We start from the raw sequence: 18716 nt of genomic DNA on the forward strand, positions 1-18716 counted from the left end.
GGGACACAGTTTTACTTTGGCTGTCAGAGTTGCCTTAAAGGCAGTACGCAGTTACTGTAAGTGATAATTTATTGAATCACTAACAGGTAAAACAATACAGTGTAAAAAAAATATCATCACTGAAATTACATTTTTGGTTAATGCTTCATCCTTTATAAGATGACATCATGAGTTGGCCATTTGATATGATTCTGATGTTATATTATATAACAGCTAGGATAGGATCTACTGCTTACAGTCCTGTGCATTACTGGCACAAGATGCACTTGGGTTTGAATTTCCCCAACCCTGGGTAGTGATGTCTTCCGAAAGCCACAGGCTGAATTATACTAGCTGCTTAATTTCAGTCTGATATGTGCTACCTGATAGCTTGGCCTCCAGCTTCCGGATCTGATCATTCCTTCTGAGGAGCTGAGTGGGCAGGTCGTCTCTGGAACTGCTGCCATCAGATGCCTAAAGACATATGCAGCATTAGGTATTACTTATTATTCTACAGGTTGATACTAGGTATTTAAAGTACATATCCACCTGAAAATGCGCTTCCGCATATTTTCACTGTAATAAAACCTGGCTATTCTTCTTAATCTACTGACTATTCCGAAATTTGTGGAATTCCCTGGATATAAAGTCCACGGATCAAATCCAAGATCTGAAATTTATCCTTGATGTCTTAGATAACAGAAAAATGTTCTGTTATCATACTACATTGCTGTTGCACTACAAACACCTCCATATGATATCATGTCATTGGTATTTTTTAAATACCAATGACATGATTGTACCATACCATCATTGGTATTTTTTAAATACAAATGATACCATGTCATTGGTATTTAAAAAATACCAATGACATGGTATCAAACATCTCTTTTTATAGATTAAAAAATCTATACAAGTGTCAGTGTCAAAGTCAGTGTCATGCAAACAAGGTAGTTAGACAGTGGAACCCACACATTAAGTTTTCATTGTACCAGAAACACAATGTCTCATGCAGTGGCTTTAGAAAGTCATCAGACCCCTTCACTTTTTGCACACTTTATTGTGTTGTAGATGTAATTTTAAATAGATATAATTGCCATACCAAAGAGACTAAATATTTTGGAAAATTTGGTATTTCAGTTTCTGATTATTAATAAACTTGCATAAATTTCTAAAAAATGTTTTCAGTTTATCATTAAGGATTATTGAGTGCAGATTAATAGGCAAAAATGGCAATATTATCAAACTACAAGACAATAAAGTGTGCAAAATGTGAAGGGGTCTGAATACTTTCTGAAGCCACTATATCAGATGGCAGTATTTCTACTCAGCAACTTCACTAAATAATTTAGCTGAGAGTGCAACTGAGATGGCACTACATTCTCAGGATCTGGCCTCCCCTGTGAGAAATTACAAAACCCTTGTTAGATTCAATGAATAAAGCTTTTCTACAGATATGGATTAGCTCTACAAACAATGACAGAAGCATTTCCCCTGAAAACAGTATGGGAAAAGCTTGACAAAAGCCTAAAAATATCAATGAGTTCACTGCAGCGTGTACAAAAACAGTAGTGAACAGCCAGAATCAAAAAGAGGAAAAATTCAGAAATACAAAACAGACAAAGTCATCAGTGAGTGATTTCTGCACTGACTTCTGATCAAATAAAGTTGAGCAAATGACTAAACACTTCTGGGTGGTCTTGAGACTAAGTAACACAGTATCCGTCCTACACGCACTCAATACAAATCACTTTTCTATAGTGATGTCAGTTACACCCAAGCTCTATTACGTGAAACTGCCTGACTGGTGACTATTTCAAAAGCCAGCCAAGGTTCCTATCATAGTACTGATCTCAAATCACTTGACTTTTCTGTGACTTTCCAGAATTCACAGTGCCAACTGACATGGAACAAAGGATATGACAAGAAAATCCAACCTTGATTATTTGATAATATTATTTTTCTGTTTTATCTGTTTTCCATTATGGCTGGACTGAAAACAGTGTACTGCAATCAATGTGCGAACAATACTGAAAAAATGAATTTACTACTTCAGTAAAATGACCCAATCAGAAAATATCTTGACATTTAATGACCTCAACAGAATTACTCACAATTTCCTGTCTCTGTATTTCCACCGTGGGTACTGAAAAATAAATTGCTGGGAAAACAGCTTTCAGGTTCTCAGGGAGCTGGTTGGAGTTTAAACTGCTGCTGTTTTATTGCTTTTTAATTCTGTTTTAAGAATTCAATTCTGTGTTGAAATTATTTATCTAATCATGCTGCTATTTATTTTCTGTGAGGGGAGATTTAATACTTAGCATCTATACATTTGGCAGTGATGTTGCACAATGAGATTGTCCCTGGGGCTCGATTACACTGAAGAGAGACAGTAAAAGGCTCTTATCCAGCCATAGAGGGAATTACTAATGTAGCTGGGCCCATGCCGTCAGCATCAACAGGAGCTGCCAGAAAATCGCTAACATTTAGACAATATCACAGTACAACCTTATGAGAAAGACAAACAAAGCATCTACAAAAATTTAAGGCGCTTTGTGTTCACAATCAATATGTTCTGAGGTACTTTATGTCTGTCCAATTTCAAAGGAACTCGCTGCAATGCAGTTCATTTAAGTACCTGTTTGGCCAAAACAGTTTAGATCTAGTAACAAATAAGTTATTTATTAAATATACTCAAAACATTCCTTGAGAAAATTTGCCGTTTTATTCAGGATATCATGGGTCAATTTGTTACAGAGGCTGTTCTGTTTGCTGCCATGATCAAACCCATTTAAGTGTCATAGAAGAGGAGTCATGTTGCATTGACTGGCTACAGCATCTGCTGTGAATAGAAATTCCAGTTCTACCTATGAGAATCCAGTCAGAGAATCCAGTCTGTTTTGAGTGCTAGCAAGTAGGGTGGCTAGCAAGTAGGGCTGCTAGCAAGTAGGGCTGCAACTAACTAATTATTTTCATTAGCAATTAATCTGGTGAATATTTTTTCGATTAATTGGTTAATCATTTGCTCTATAAAATGCCAGAAAACAGTGCAAAATGTCCATCAGTTTCCTCAAGCCCAAGGTGATGTCATCAAGTTGTCTATTTTGTTCAGCCAATAGTCCAAAATCCAAAGATACTCAATTTGCTATCATATAAGACTAAGAATCCCCACAAATGACTGGCTGGAACTATGTAATATTTGGAATTTTTGTTATGACAATGACTTAAATGTTCAATTGATCATCAAAATAGTTGCCTATTATTTTTCTGTTGATCGACTAAACGATTAATCAACTAATCGTCGCAGTTTTACTAGCAAGTCGGAGATTTTTTCCGCCTTAGAAAATTTTGAGAATAAGGACAGCACAAACCTAGGAGGAATACTGATTACAGTCACGGGGGTATGGATTAAAAATAGTGTCATATAAGCTGTCTTGGAGGGCGAGGAAGAAACTTCCTTAAAATTTTTTAATTGTACATATCAGGTACTTACTCTTCATGGTTAATACTACACAACCTGTGAAAACTTTTACCTGGCAGGGGAAGTCAAATAACTGCTATCATGTTGTATCATAGGAAAAGTAGGATCCATCCTTTTTGGAGCTTAAACTATGCTAAGGACTAAGAGTCCTGGCCAATTCTGATTTCTTTTTATTTATTTATTTTTTTTATTGAGTCTCTTGCAAGCCTTGTGGAAGTGAAATACTAAATCACTGGACTACCCCTTTAAAATCCATGGAAATATTATTTACTGCTAACTTAAGGTAACATAATCCTAACCAACTACAGAAAACTACACCAATAAGTGCAGATTTATGGTTGTACAGAGACAGAGAATGACCTAACAGCCGATTTGAACACAACAGAAGAACACCACAGACTAGCTCTATCAACTTTAACACTAAGGCATTTATTAGTGAATATCATCACTCAATATCATGTGATTCATGCATAAAACATTTCCGTAACTACACCTAATTTAGTGGTGCACAACAAAGATATTCTGCTGCAATGTTGACAATAATAACGACTAATGATCCAGGAAGAAATAAAGCTGTCCAGTCTCTTAAGTCAGGAACAAGTCTAACCATTACAAATTTATAGATTAATATTATCAGCTCAACCATTTTCAAATAACCAGACCAACAAATACTTGCCCCTTGCTACTTAATCACACTTTGTGTGTTCTCTAAAAAGCAGTGTGTTCTTTGCCTTGAGTGTGTTTTAAATTATTTAGGATTTTGAGTATCTTGGAAAGCGCTATATAAATAAAACTTATTACGATTCTTATTACTATTATTATTATTATTAAACATTGTTCAAGCACTTTTTCCCACTGTGGTGGAGGCCAGAAGGTGTGAGAAAAAATCTTAAGGCAATACAATGTACAAAAAATGATTGGTTATACATCAAAGTTGTAGCAAACCATCTCAAAAACCACATGCAAAAATTTCAAAGCATTAAGTTAATGGCTGGTGAGTATTTCACAGAGTACTTACAAAGTCATCTCCTGAGTCTGCCCCCACTGAGGTGATGGATTCCTTACTGATGGTACGTGGTATACGAACACCACTCCGAGGTGCTGTGGCAGCCTCCTCTGCAATCTTCTTCTTCAACTTGGCAAACATGTCTGCCCTTTCAGTATCTGTTTTTTAGTGCAATTTGCAGTTTCTAGAGATTACGTGACTTCACTTGATGCATGGAGTTTATCGCTCCTTCTTCAGATCCACGTCCTTATGCAGTACCACTCAAAAGAAGTTTGTACTGTTAATTCCATTCTGCTACATCTAGAAAAAGAAAAGAGACACTTATTAAAATGCCAAGATTGACAAGAGTGGCTACTTGTCTGCAACAGTCACATGTCGCACTGGTATAATGAGCCCAACAACAGGATCAATACCCATTCTTGTTTGCATCCATTATCATCATCATACGGTATAATAGGCAGGCTATTTTTGACAGACCAATGACAGACAAATGTTAGCAAATTTTGGTTGTGGTTGTTTAGTCAAGATGGCTTCGGAGACAAAATGAATCCCACAGTTTGCAAACATATTGCTGATAATATTGTTATTCAAGGCAGATAAGAACCGTCTGAATGCTCCTTTGTAATGCAAACTGCACCAGACCTTTAAGTGTTTGAGTAACTTGTATAAAAACTCATACAATCTCATAGTGGAGTAATTATTCAATTCATCAAAAATAATTGCAGTGGAAAGCAAAGCCAGATTTTGAAAAAGATTCTTCGGACTTTGTAACTCGATTTGTTTTCCATGGCTGCTCTACAGTGTATCCCAACTGTTAACTCAATCTTCTAATGTGTGGATAAGTAAGGTCACAAATTTGTTCAAAGTAAAGGCTCTATGGTGTCTTATCAGTGTTAAACCCATTAGTAAATGTACAATTACAGTGTCGGGCTATGTTTTGACGGATAGCTAGCCAGCTAACTCTTGTAGCCATAACAATGAGTGTTAACGTTATCACCACTGGGTGTCGTTAGCTGTCGTTAGCTTGCTCGTTCTCTGAAGTAGCCTTTCCCTTACCATATTAACTTCGAAAAATATCAGTCAGTGGCGTTTCCGGGTGCTAAATAACTGTACGCTCCATTTTTCTCTATATGCACTCAAAGAGTAGCTATCGTTTTGACATTCGATATAAACTCGCTGGTGGTATCCCGTCTGTCTAGCTAACTGCTGCTAGTTGGTGAGCTACACGTAATCACCCCAACACAGATGATTGAAGACGTCACGGCTGTGCCTCTTTTCATTGGACAGAACCTAGACTGTAGTGGTAAAACCGAGAGGTGTGGGAGTGCAGCTTGCAACATGCGCCACCTATAGGCAAGGAAAGTAATAGCAGCACCAGTTTCAGACCTGCAAATTTGGACATAACGGCTTCTTCATGTATGTGGGCTACGACTGTATCTGTATCATATTCACTGAAGTTGGGGATGGGGTCGAAAAAGGACAGAGGGTCTATTAATTTTTATAAAAATGAATTAAAAACACAATCCAGGCTAAAAGCAACAGTTGCAGCTCCCAAATGCAGGAAGGACAACTGGGGGGAAAAAACGGCTACCGTGTGAAGACGTAAGTTAATAGGCTTATAAAATGACTGCCCCATCATTAGGACACGAGAAGATCTGACTATAATTACATTGTGTATGCCAGTAAATTAATGTTTTGCTTAGATGTATTCTAATGGGGTGTATGACAATTTTGGCCTCACTTGGTCAGCTGCAACCCCGGCGGGTTCAAACGGACATGGGAGCAAATAAAAAATAAATATTTAAAAAATAATTCAAAGCGGTAAGTAGCCTTACTTACATATCTTATAAGTACAAGTACAATGCTTTAGTGCTTCAATCAGTCTATGTTGTAGGATAATATCAGTATACAAAAGCACAATGAAATGGCTTTGACATTGCTTGCAGCCATCGGGAAAAAGATTAAAAATTAAGAAGAAAGGAATACACAGATGCTGAGGAGCTAGACCTCTGCAATTAGTGAGGGTTGCTGATACAAAAATCATCAAGGAAAGCCGAATGGGTTTGCCGATTTCTGAACAGTCTTGCCCTCCTAACAGCTCCTCCCACGATCTGCGCACCGAGCTCCACCGGATCTTCTATGAAAGGTAATGTCATTTTCCAAGAGAATTGATTGGTCAGTAGGCAGTGCATCTATACGCTTTGATCTGTTATCCTGAACATAACCTCCTCCGGAGCAGATTAGTCTTACGGTGTAAGTTACCATGGCGATGTACCCCGGTAAAACCTGAACTTACCTCGCTAACCACAACTCCTGCTTCGTGGTACAGGCCTCTGAGGACTAAGAACAGTCGCTCCTTTATTATGCATCACAACAGAAAGCTGATCTAAAATAGTAAAGTTAAATATGTCATATAAAGTTGTGATGCACATTCAGCACCACATTTTTTTTTTCTGTCATGTTACATTTTCTGATCAGTCAAATGAAACGTGCACTGTGGCAGTTTACAGTTTGGAACTACTAATATGATCACTTATGTAAGCGAGTTTCCCTCAGTCCACAAACTAATTTGAACACACACTTCATTATCAGTTCTTCCAGAGACAGCTGACTATCCAAAACACTGGGAGCTTCGTTTACATGCATCCTTTGGTCGTAAAACACCGAGACAGCTGTGTGTAAAAGCCTACCGGTGGTGCAGCGTGAGAGCGTATGCTACAGCTCTGTCCCTCTCCTGTGCATCGGCGAGCAGTGACTTTAGCCCCAGCGATTGACTTGTGTTTTGATATTTGCCTGTGCTTTATTTGGCAGTTATCCAGGACAAAACGTTCTCTCCGAATCTTCCAGCTGCAGCTCGAAACACACCGGTTCCCTGGCACAGATTAACGCACAGTAAAAGCCCCACGTATGCAGGAGGGCAATATTGCATTTTGCATATTGCAGATTTTTTTTTTTTAATTTTCAATTTAGTTAAAGAAAATCTAAGTGTCCCGTATCTGATGACGCTGTGTGGGAAATACCCCCAGTCAGTCCTGTGGCACAAATTTATTTTAGTGTGGTAATTAAGCCAATTCGGCTGTGCGTAAAAGAGCTTACCCACCAATACAGCGAGAGTCAAGGAACACTGAACTTTAACATACTGATGGTATCAACATGTATTTTAATATATAACGTTGTGCTCTTGGAACATCTATCTGGAGGAAGAGTCTTCAACGCGCTTGACCACGCGACCCGGCATCATGTCACTACTTTGGTTATAAAGGACAGTCAGACATCTCATCTCATACAAATCGGGCTAAAACACATCTGATCTAAAAAGAAGTAAACCAAGTTATTTAGCAACTCTAGTCAAAATTGGAGAGTGCCTGTTATGTTTGCTATAATGTTTGTTAATACTATAAAACTACCCTAATAATCATTTTTAATAAACTCAGTTTATTGATACACATATTAAATCTCAAATGTCCTCCAGCCTATGAAAAGCTCCATGCTGCGCTAAATGCCTACTGTAGGGCTTGGACAAATTAAACCCCTTGAAGTCGCTGCCTTTCTCTGGCCAAAGTATTAGGAGACTTTTTATAAACCTGGTAATTCTCCAAGCAATAAACTGAACAGTGAGGCTGACTCTACCCCTCTTAGACTTTTCTCCGTGAAGTAAAAGGAGAAATTGTTTTTGTATGGTTTCACTAACTAACTTGAAATTAGGTCACTCTTTTACTCCTATAGGTTACTTGCTAATTTGGTGCATATTTCTGCTACCATTTTTTGAGATTTGTTCTGTTGGACCAGCTCTGTGAGAAAAATGCTCAAGTGTGGCTTAAACAAATGCTTTCTTCCTTTCATGTAGGGCAATTATTGCAAAGTCTTAGGTCAGTAAAACCTACAGTATTTGCTGATGGTAACTTACACTTAAAAGCTGAAGGTGTTCTTCATCTAGTATTGTTTAGGTGAAACCAATTAATTCTCTATTACTTTCTATGATTATATTGGGAAATTGCTTCACTTTAAAAGTCAGGCGGCACAGTTAGAAAGAAGTGCAACGTTTCTTTCACGTTGGTCATCTTTCATCTGGGACAGCCCAAAATCGCAGTGTATACCCCGAAACATAGCGACTCCTTTGGTCGTGGCCCCTAAACGGTGGTCCTAGGTCGCACCGTGAGAAGGTTCAAAGATGGTCGTTGTCACGGTCTTGCGACCAAAGACTGGGGCAAACTTTGGCCAGTGTCAGCAGTTTAGTATGACCAACTCAGAGCTCAATAAGCTCATTCGACTTAATGCGACACTGCACAGCGCTGATTTAACACGATGCATCCTGGACTTAATATAATGCATGCTGGTTAGAAATGTTGTCCGACTTTCTCCGGTGCTGCAGAACATCAGCATTTCACATGACATTAAAACCTCACAGCAGCAAGGCGGCTGCAGTTCTCTGAGTCAGGCACTGCAGTTGTTCTTCTCTGGTTGCACCAACTGGGGGAACACTCAATCTGAAAACGGTGTGCACAGTTTTGCTACAGATTCCGGGTTGAACGACATGTTTCCTTGAAACGGTGTGAAACGAGGTCCAATGGGCTTGGAGGTACATTTAAATCATTTGATGGGTGAGCCAGAGATGTTACCTAATCTGCAGCAATTTATATAAAACCCCACTGTATTTAAAAGAAAGTGCGCATGCGTAACACAACAGGCGTTCAATGCGCCGCCGCTTCCATTTAAATAAACGTTTTGCTACATTTTGTCAGGGCTAAACGTGCCCTGGGAACCACCACTGTGACAACAGAATTTGCCCTAATTGGCTTAAGGCTTCACTGACACGAATGACGTTTTTAACGTTTTTATTTTCAGAACTTCAGAGCCGTTACGTCCTGTGGTTATCTCTCCTGACGGCGATGTAATATACAGTATTTGATCCCCTACTTCTTGGCAGCTTTTTTTTTTTTTTTACATATACGCACCGTACTCTATAGTTAGAATTTCCAGCAAGGAAGTTGTAAAAACAGTTTAGTTAAGGAGTTTATTATTGTAGAGGAAGTAATGCCCTTTTTCAATTTTCGATTTCTTTTCTTTTCACCCTCCTGGCAATATTGGGGCCTTTTTTAATATAGTATCCATACATCTGTGGTTCTCAATAAAAAAGATAGAAATAAAAAAAATGTTATCTCTCTAAAGGCGTTGCTCTAACAGGTATTCCATGTGTGACTTTACCCCCTATACAACTTAACCCATATCCCTAGATGCTTTCATAAAACATTATTTAGATTTAATGAAAAATAAAGGGAAGATTTTACTGCATATTGTAAACTTGTGTCTGGCCTGAACCCGTTTTACAACATATTTTGGGTGAGTAAACAGTGTGTATAGGTTTGGCTTAACAGTCTGATATTGAGGGTAACACTCGAGGATTTTTTTGGTGGCGAAGAGCCACCCTTACTGTGCCGCTGATTGGCTTGGCTGGTTAGGTTTACGCATAAGGCGTTGTGAGAAGGTTAGGGTTAGAAGAAAATGCCAGGGTCAGAGCCAATCAGGGGCAGGGTAGGGTAGGGTAGGGTAGGGGCAGATCTTCGCCCACCTCGGGTGGAAAAAAATAACGCGCAGTACGCGCCACGAGATCAGCCATGCAGTGAGCTCACTGACGCTACAGGAAGTAGAATTTGTCCGACTTGACGGCAGTCTTCTTATGCTTGATCTCCCCATTCACCGGCAGTTCACCTTGACCATTAAGTCAGTCGAAGGCTGAATCCAAATGTGTACCCTTCGGACTTGCGGACTTAACCATCGCAAACTTTTGTCACACGTACAGTGACGTGCTCACCATAATTACGTCAAGTCTGCGAGGGCGTGAAATATGCTATGAGATTGGATTTAAACACCTCATGTGTTTCCATGGAGATTATCTGAAATTTGAGAGCCTGAAACTAATTTCAAATTGTCTTCCTGACCGGTACTGATGCATGACGGCAACTTATGCATGATACTATGCGCATGTGTGCTGCTTTACATCGCAGCCATAATAGATATGGTCACAATATGGAGTAAAATGTTCCCTTTATTGGAGCTGCCAAATACAATATTATATCAACGTTAAACTCTCAATTTAGGATCCTCACACCAGATGGGCAAAAACCAACCTTTGCCCGTTTGGTTTTGAAGATTATAAGATATAAGATATAAGATTATCTTTCTTATTCAGCCTATACATGTGCTGTATATGCAATATGGAGCGTCACTGCATCAATAGTTATACAAAAAAAATGAAAAAAGCAAATGTCTTCAAAAGCAAATTTGGAACCTTTTTTTTATTTATTACATCGTCGAGTCCAAATCGCAATGGATTATGGGTAATTTTCGGAGTGAAGTCTACTCAAATCTTCATCCTGTACGGACTCTCTAGAAGACTGCAGAAAGTGCGTTTGAGGCTTATTGTGGACTTGATGAATTGTAGATCTGAACAGCCCTCGGCATTCGGAATTCCCGGGAACGCGCCCTTTACGTCCGCGAGTCTGCAAGTGCGGTGAAGTATGGAAATTTGGATTCAGCCTGAGAAACCGCAGCATGAAATTACGCAATGATCAATTTACCTCGATCTGTCTTTGCAAACTTGGTATGCCAAGATGACCTCTTTTTCCTAGCCAGGACAGGATCCACATTCTCCTCCGTCCCATCTTCTTTGGATTTTTTTCCATACACATAAATACCACTTTTGCAAGGGCTTGATTCTTGTTTAGCTTCATTTGTTTTACACTATAGTGGCGCACGCAGTTTTATTCTTTTAAATTGACTTGCGTCCTAGCCTACGATTCAGTTGATGTTATCGTACAGTCTACATACAACAAACTTAATGTCGTACCCAAGGTATTAGATCCATGTCGCACAGTGTGGCGTGCACTAAATTTATAACACTGCTGAAATCTCACAGTCTGAAGGCGCCTTTAGGGAGACTGTGCACATATGCTTCCGAGTAGGGGCATTTCAAACAACACTTCGGCTCTCCTGTAGTTTAATGAAAGAAATAATTATTAATTTACTAATGCGATATGTTAGCTGCTGTCTACTTTATACCAATTATGCACATCTGATGAATGCAGACATCCCTTTCGTTCTTTACAATAAGGAAAGTAAGTATCCTGACAGTCGATTTGATTTTTGGCAGGATTCCGATATAGAGTACAGGGTAAGTGACATGATATGATTGCTGCACCACAAAATGCGAATCTTCTCGCTGTTTTTATGCTATGAATAGATTCGTGTTTGAAGATAATGTTATGTATTATATTATGATTTATTTTCTAATTAACGATGGTGCTCCTTTTCCCATTCACCCAGGCATTGATGTCTGACTTTAAAATTTTTGGAGTTCTTTATTTAAAAACAGTAAGATGACACAGAAAAATAATAATTACAAGAGCTGATTCAAAATCTGGAATTTAGAGATTTTTTTAAGGTACCACAGGCTTAACAATCCTGAAACTTCTAACAAAATGGGTATAGTTAATTTTTACAAATCAACTCTCAGGTTTACACATTTGTTTATAAGATCACATAATAACACAAATAATAACTTCATTGATATTTGTCAAAAATTTTGCAAATTTTGCCTTTGTGCAGTGCCTCATTATCTTACACCCAGCTTTAATACATTACCATAATAAAATGAAACATTGTATATAACAATGGAGCAGGGTCAATTTTTATTGCCTAGTGAAATTGAGATTTTCTAAATATGAACATTTTACCATAGTTAGTTGACTTTTGTGTAATGTTAATCCTTCCTCTCACAGCATTTCAACAGCACAGCGATGCTACTGAGCTAACTTACTTTGCTGTTATGTCTTAGTGTGTTTTAAGCTGCAGAATAATGGCATTATATGCACAGACTGGGAAGAACAATTGACAGTTGGCACCAAGAAATGCACAGAGCATAGTCTAAATTCACTATACAGAATTCATAAGGGTTCACAAGTGCTAATGCCACTGTCCCAGTCAGTATCTTTGCACTGAATAAATGGCTGCGTTGTTTTAGTTTTAATGTGCTTACAGGAAATAAGGTGTTGTTGTTCGGGGTGGAATGACTCTTTCTGAGTCGGGTACTGCTCTGAAGAGCTTTGGCTCTCTTGTGTTAGCATCTTTGAAGACCATAATGGAGGCGATGTTGCCGCAGCGATAGCAGTAGTTAGGAGCTGACCACACTGTGACCAGCTTCTCGTCAAACATGAACTTGTAGCCTTCGTGGACAAGTTGATGTGCCCGGCAGATCAGCTTCAGGTTGTTGATGTGAACAAACTGCAGTTTTTTGAAGATACAAAAGAAACAAAAGAAAGGGAGAAAGAAAAATGTGTTAAAAAACAACCAATGTGAATAGACATCACCTCTTATTTAATTTCTTTCTATTTTCTTTGGTGGCCCCAAAAAACTTTTGACACCCAGACATATATATAAGGTGACATCTGTAAACAAATAATGTGGAGCTGGGGGAGGAATTCCATGTGTTCATCTCAGACTGATCAAAAGTTGAATTTTATTTATGAATTTCAAATTTACAACATCATACAGGATTTATTACCCATTTTGCAGTTGCAAATGCGGATCATTTTTATTTGTATTATTATAGGACAGCTAATACAACTTGATATGCAGCCATGTTTCCCACCAGATACAAGAAGTCCTATATGATTGTTGACCAAGCCTAGACACTTTTGGTTGTATGGAGTCTAGGAAATATTCTTACATTACACAAAGTAACCACAAAGAGTTTTTTTTACTACTACTATGGGGCCTGCACAAAGTATTTTTACATAAAAATCCTAACTCTCCTTACTAGTTTTGTGAATAATGATGATCATCATGTAGGAATTTATCCTTGATGTACATGTCTACTCATTGCAAGTTACTCAAAAAAAGTGCTGAGCTGAAATCAATAAAAGTAAAAGCAACGTACCTCATTTGTGACCTTTGCACCAAAGAGCCAGCCAGCTCCTCTGGGACTGATGGCCCAAGTGTCCACATCTTCAGGGTCTGACCACACCAGATCACAAAATGCTCCTTTGTGAGGGATCTCCTGGTTCCGCTCAATGGTTCGAATTTGATCTAGGGTTTTAATGTCTGGGGAGAGGCCTCCGTGAACACACAGGATCTGCTCATCCATCAACTGACAGAAAATAACACAAAATACAAGAGCTGGGACATCACATATACATTATAAATTTGATGAAAGCTGGAAAAGCGTGACCTGCTGTGTTCACTATTAACGCCATTCTCTCAGGGACAACAAATATATTAACGTAAAAGCCCTTTTAGATGCTTGTGCTGCTGTTTGAAAGACAGAAAACATGGTAACCTGTTAATTACTGTTGCAAGTCTTAAATGAAAAATATGGCATGCTGTGCAAAAACAAACTGGCTACTTCTAAGGAGTAGTTTCTTCAAGAAGTATCAATTGCTTAGTAAATTAGTGATGTGACAACATACGGTGGCCGTAAACAGACAACTGTCTGCTGAATTACAGTGCAGTGACTAAGGATGAGGTAACAGATATGGACAAATATTATTAAAAAAACTGTATTCATTTTTAAGCTCTAGGTTAATCAGGTGAGTGACCTGAGTGACGATGTGTTAGCTAAGAAAAAATTCAGTAGAATGCGCTATAGCCAACATTGCATATTGGTAATTCTGGCTAAATGACGAGATGCCGTTAAACAAAAAACTGACAATATAATTTGCATCTAAACAAAATATTCAGGGAAACAGATCAGTGGTGGTTACATATTTTAGCTGAGAAATAAGTAAACCTGTAATATTAAAATGGCGGTTTCATATATGATATGATACATTTTTGAGGGTAGATACAATGTTGTGGCATGGTTTTGTGGATTCTGAAAAAGATGTTGGTGGGATTACAAAAAAGTGAAAAGTGAAGGTTACGGATAGGTGAATACTCAAAATACACAAATAGAAAACCATCCCACCAAAGCAATCTCATGTTAGAAAAAGACACAAGTCTTTTTTAGCAAAGTATGAAGATTTATCTACACAGATGGAGACACAAAATGATTGCTTTCATACAATATTAAACCTAAACAAGATATTAGTTTCTGAAAAAATTGTAATGTGGAAATGATGACGGAGACCATTAATTTTTTTCAGTTAATCCAGTTCCGATAGCGGTATCACATTATGCAAACCAGCTTTTAACACAAGGGAAACACACAGTATTTAATCTGTATTATAATATCCGAGTAACCGAGAACTGCTGCTTATATGTAATTGAGCAGGTCTCTACCAAGCAATAACTAAACTTGAGCATAATTCCAGGTTTTCAAAGCATGAGGGACAATCATCTATCAGGTCAAATTATCAATCTTCTTACATGATTTTAAGTAACAATAAATAACCATAAAGCACAGTAATACTTGAATACTTACAGCTGCAACTGTTAACATATCAAACACTTTGGTGCAATAACGCCACGCATTTGCATTCCCATACTTGGTCTGGCACTCATCTGTAAGAAAAAAAAAGATCCCTCACTTATTTCAAGTGAAAGTGTGTATTAGAGATAATGAAGTCTGCCGTTGGCCAAAAACTGATCATCATCTTTCATGAATCACGTCACCATAAAAGCCATAAACTTGAGTGATCTGTCTGCTCTCGTGGTTTCCACGTAAAAGTGTGATGCGATCGGGCCATTTGGCTTTCAGGACCAGCAGGTAGGTGAATGTCTCCAGACTGTAGTATCCCCGGTCAACAAAGTCACCCTACAGATAATAGAGGCATATTACCAACAGTATGCCAAACAGCAGTTAAAACAAATTTGTTAAGACAGATGTTTCTTAAGGTCAAACTAATATAAATATACAAACCATAAATATGTAATTTGTGTCTGGAACCTGGCCACCAGTTCGGAAGAGTTCACAGAGATCATAAAACTAAGACACAGATAAGATTCAGATCTTACATGCTATGTATACTGTCACATTAAAAATGTTGCTTAGCAATATTAACGAAAACAAGGTCTTGTAGTGCCATTGCGCTCCTTGCTTTGAGATGGTTTTTACCTGTCCATGTATGTCCCCACATACTGTTACAGGAGTAGAGACAGGCTGAACGTTGGACTCCTCCAGTAGGAGATCACACACGTAGTCACATAACCTCTGTCAGATGAAAATATAACACACAGATATAAGTGATAGGAGATCAGCCATCATTTAATAATGTTATTCAATGCTTTTAAATTCAACAATTCTCACAACAGAGTTGTAAGTATTCAGTGTATCCCCCAAATCATCTTCTTGTCAGGGACAAGCCTCTGAGACATCATTTAGTTCATCATGGGACACAAAATCTCTCCGCTGACACCAAGACTAATAAGATTCTGTTAGAAAGAATGACAAACCTCACTGCAAAGTTTCTAGACTGTGTTAATGCAGCTGTGGTTTACGTCAAAATCTGTGATGTAACTGGCACTGACTAACATCACAAACGCTCTGGAGGGATGACCTGTACCAAAACCTAGACTTTTACCAGGTAGCAAAGAAATTTAACAGTCCACATTGAACTGGATGTATGACACAAATTATAGTCAGGTCTAGGAAAGCCCTTTGCCAAAGCCTACCTTAGCAGGTTGTTAGGAGAAAGGCCTCAAGATGATCAAAATAAAGAGGTTTTACATGCTTGAAGCATGAAGACACACAGCAATACTGTTTGTATATGAGAAAAGGGTAATTTAAGAACTGATAGTAGCCAGTCCCTGATTGGAACTAACTGAGCTACTGTGCTGCCCTACACACACAAAAAGCCATTTCTATACATAGTCCTTCATTTTCAGAGGCTCAGAAGTAATTGGACAGTTGACTGACAATTAGTTTCATAGTCAGGTGTGACCTGTTCCCTTGTTACTTTATGACAAATTAAGCAGATAAAAGGTCTGGAGTTGATTCCAAACGTTGAATTTGCATTTGGTAACTCTTAATGGGAACTCTCAATATGTGGTACAAAGAAGTGTGGATGCATATAAAGGCGGCCATCATTAGGCTGAAAAAACAAAACAAACCTGTCAGACAGATAGCAGAAACTTTAGGAGTGGCCAAATTAACAATTTGGTACTAATTAAAAAGAAGGAATGCACTGGTGAGCTCAGCAACACCAAAAGGCCTGGAAGACCGCAGGAGACAACTTAAAGTGCATGATTGCAGAATTTTTTTCCTTGGTGAAGAAAAACCCCTTCATAACATCAATCCAGGTCAAGAACAATCTCGAGGAGGTAGGCATATCATTGTCAACGTCTACAATTAAGAGACGCCTTCATGTGGGTTTACCACAAGGTGCGAACCACTGGTAACACTCAAGAACAGAAAGGTCAGATTAGACTTTGCCAGAAAACATTTAAAAAAGCCTTCCCAGTTCTGCAACAAGATTCTTTGGACGCATTAAACCAAGATTACTAGATTACAAGAGATGAAGAAGATAACTATATGCTCAGATTCAGCCAAATGCTGCAAAACTGATAGGATGGTGCTTCATAGTACAGATGGATAATGATCCAAAACATACTGCAAAAGCAACCCAAAAACCTCTCAAAGCAAAGAAATTGAATATTCTTCAATGGTCAAATCAGTCATCTGAACTCAACTCCACTGAGCATGCTTTTCAAAACTCATAAACCAATAAACAAGCAGCAACTGAAAGCGACTGCAGTAAAGGCCTGGCAAGGCATCTCATGGGAGGAAACTCAAAATTTGGTGATGTCCATGGATACCAGAATTCAGGCAGTCATTTACTGCAAAGGATGTTCATCCAAGTATTAAAAATAATCCTTATATTTAGTATTATGTTGGTTTGTCCAATTACTTTTGGGTCTCTTAAAAATGGAGGGACTATGTATAAAAATGGCTGTAATTGCTAAATGGTTAATGCGATATTTTGTTAAACCCCTTGAATTAAAGCTCAAAGTCTACACTTTAATCACATCTTGATGGCTTTGTTTCAAATCCATTCTGGTGGTGTACAGAGGCAAAATTGCAAATTGCAGTTGTGTCACTGTCCAAATACTTATTTGCCTAGCTGTATATAACAGAGAGCAATAATGCTAAATCAACTAGTCAATGAGAGGGTGTACACATTCTTATTGGGTGTGCAGTGTAGGAATTGTTAGCTTTTTCCTACATTGCCCAGCAATTTTAGGGGACCAAAAGCAATTACACAGATTAAGATGGGCTTTAATAAAGTCATCATTATACTTGATTGCAAATTCTATCTGGTCAGTGGTTCATGCTGACTCTCACTGAATGCCTGAAACCTTCAAACTGACTGCACTGTGAATACCTACCTTTATAATGAATTCATTAAAAAGCTACCTACACTAAATATGGTGCTACATTTACTCTAACGTTTCCTTTATTGTTATAATACTGTCTAATATCGCTATATGCTGTCTCATCCAAGAAGAAACCGCAGCGCCAAGCTCCATTCAAAACCTGCCCAAATAAGTCAACGTTACCATGCTTACTAACACCAGTAATCACATTTTAAATGTGTATTTTCCAACTATTGACAGAGATTATTCCGGTGTATAAGGGCGGTATATTATTCCCACAGCCTACCGAGCTACTTCTTTGAGGTGCATTGTGTGATCAGGGAGCTAAATGCGGCTTTGTCAATGAAAGCTAGAAATAACGTTATAGCGTTATGTGTTGTGTCAAATTTTGATCACAACCATGTAGTCAACCAAGCGTTTCTTTCCTCGGACAGCTAACTTTAAAAGCACCAGATACATTTTCAATCAGCACTGATATAAGCAGCTGTCAGTCTAACATCACGAAAGTTAATGTCGGCGGATAATAACAGCTCAGCTCATCCTGATTCCTGCTTAGGCAACATTTGATAAAATAGTTGGACTTGTATTGAGCGACGGTAAATTAAAATATATTTTAAACGGCTCTGACTTCTTGGCCTAGAGATTAAATCAGCAGTCTAGATAGCTGAAGCAAACGTTACCTGAAGCTAATGTTAGCTAATTACGCTGTTACAACATAAGCAGCAGTGAGCTAGCGTTACCATTATGAGCTAATCACATATTTTAGTCAAAAAGATTTATACTAAGTCACATTTACCTTGAGGTCATTTTCAGGGAGGTATTTACACTGTTTTGCGATCTCTGCATATTTATCCAAATCTAGAGGCGCCATTGTACGTAGCTAGTCGTCATGCGCAACTTCCTGAAACACTTTAACGGAGTTCCGTCATTGACGTATGAGAC

The 18716-nt window shown here is 38.3% G+C and overlaps 2 protein-coding genes across 6 annotated transcripts in view; both read right to left on the reverse strand.

Moving 5' to 3' along the window:
- The window catches only part of golga1 (golgin A1), a 28496-nt gene extending 22759 nt beyond the window's left edge, over positions 1-5737 (reverse strand). For all 4 annotated transcript variants that reach the window (XM_040155547.1, XM_040155549.1, XM_040155548.1 and 1 more), the window contains exons 1-3: positions 5523-5737; positions 4479-4766; positions 363-453 (exon numbers count right to left, since the gene is read on the reverse strand). In XM_040155547.1, the coding sequence (XP_040011481.1) occupies positions 363-453; positions 4479-4607 (220 nt within the window). In that variant the 5' untranslated portion in view covers positions 4608-4766; positions 5523-5737. The remainder of the gene's footprint in view (positions 1-362; positions 454-4478; positions 4767-5522) is intronic.
- A 6067-nt stretch (positions 5738-11804) lies between these two features.
- Positions 11805-18716, reverse strand: LOC120805579 (serine/threonine-protein phosphatase 6 catalytic subunit). 2 transcript variants are annotated; one of them, XM_040155925.1, is made up of 7 exons: positions 18571-18715; positions 15517-15612; positions 15322-15387; positions 15075-15216; positions 14884-14963; positions 13402-13611; positions 11805-12746 (listed from the first exon to the last, which is right to left on the reverse strand). In XM_040155925.1, exons 1-7 carry the CDS (start codon positions 18643-18645, stop codon positions 12498-12500), a joined length of 918 nt encoding a protein of 305 aa, XP_040011859.1. In that variant the 5' UTR covers positions 18646-18715; the 3' UTR covers positions 11805-12497. The 2 variants fall into 2 exon arrangements, with proteins under 2 accessions (XP_040011859.1, XP_040011860.1); XM_040155926.1 differs by lacking the exon at positions 15322-15387 and having other exon boundaries at positions 18571-18716.

The sequence above is a fragment of the Xiphias gladius genome, chromosome 19 (assembly GCF_016859285.1).
Source record: "Xiphias gladius isolate SHS-SW01 ecotype Sanya breed wild chromosome 19, ASM1685928v1, whole genome shotgun sequence".
NCBI lineage: Eukaryota > Metazoa > Chordata > Actinopteri > Istiophoriformes > Xiphiidae > Xiphias > Xiphias gladius.

Bases quoted from the DNA above. Each gene is read 5' to 3' on its own strand.
- LOC120805579 (XM_040155925.1), bottom strand. From the start codon at position 18,645: ATGGCGCCTCTAGATTTGGATAAATATGCAGAGATCGCAAAACAGTGT. The intron at 15,217-15,321 runs GTTTGTATATTT...TATTATCTGTAG, and splicing joins ACACAAATTACATATTTATG to GGTGACTTTGTTGACCGGGG. The intron at 13,612-14,883 runs GTAAGTATTCAA...ATTTTCTGTCAG, and splicing joins ATATGTTAACAGTTGCAGCT to TTGATGGATGAGCAGATCCT.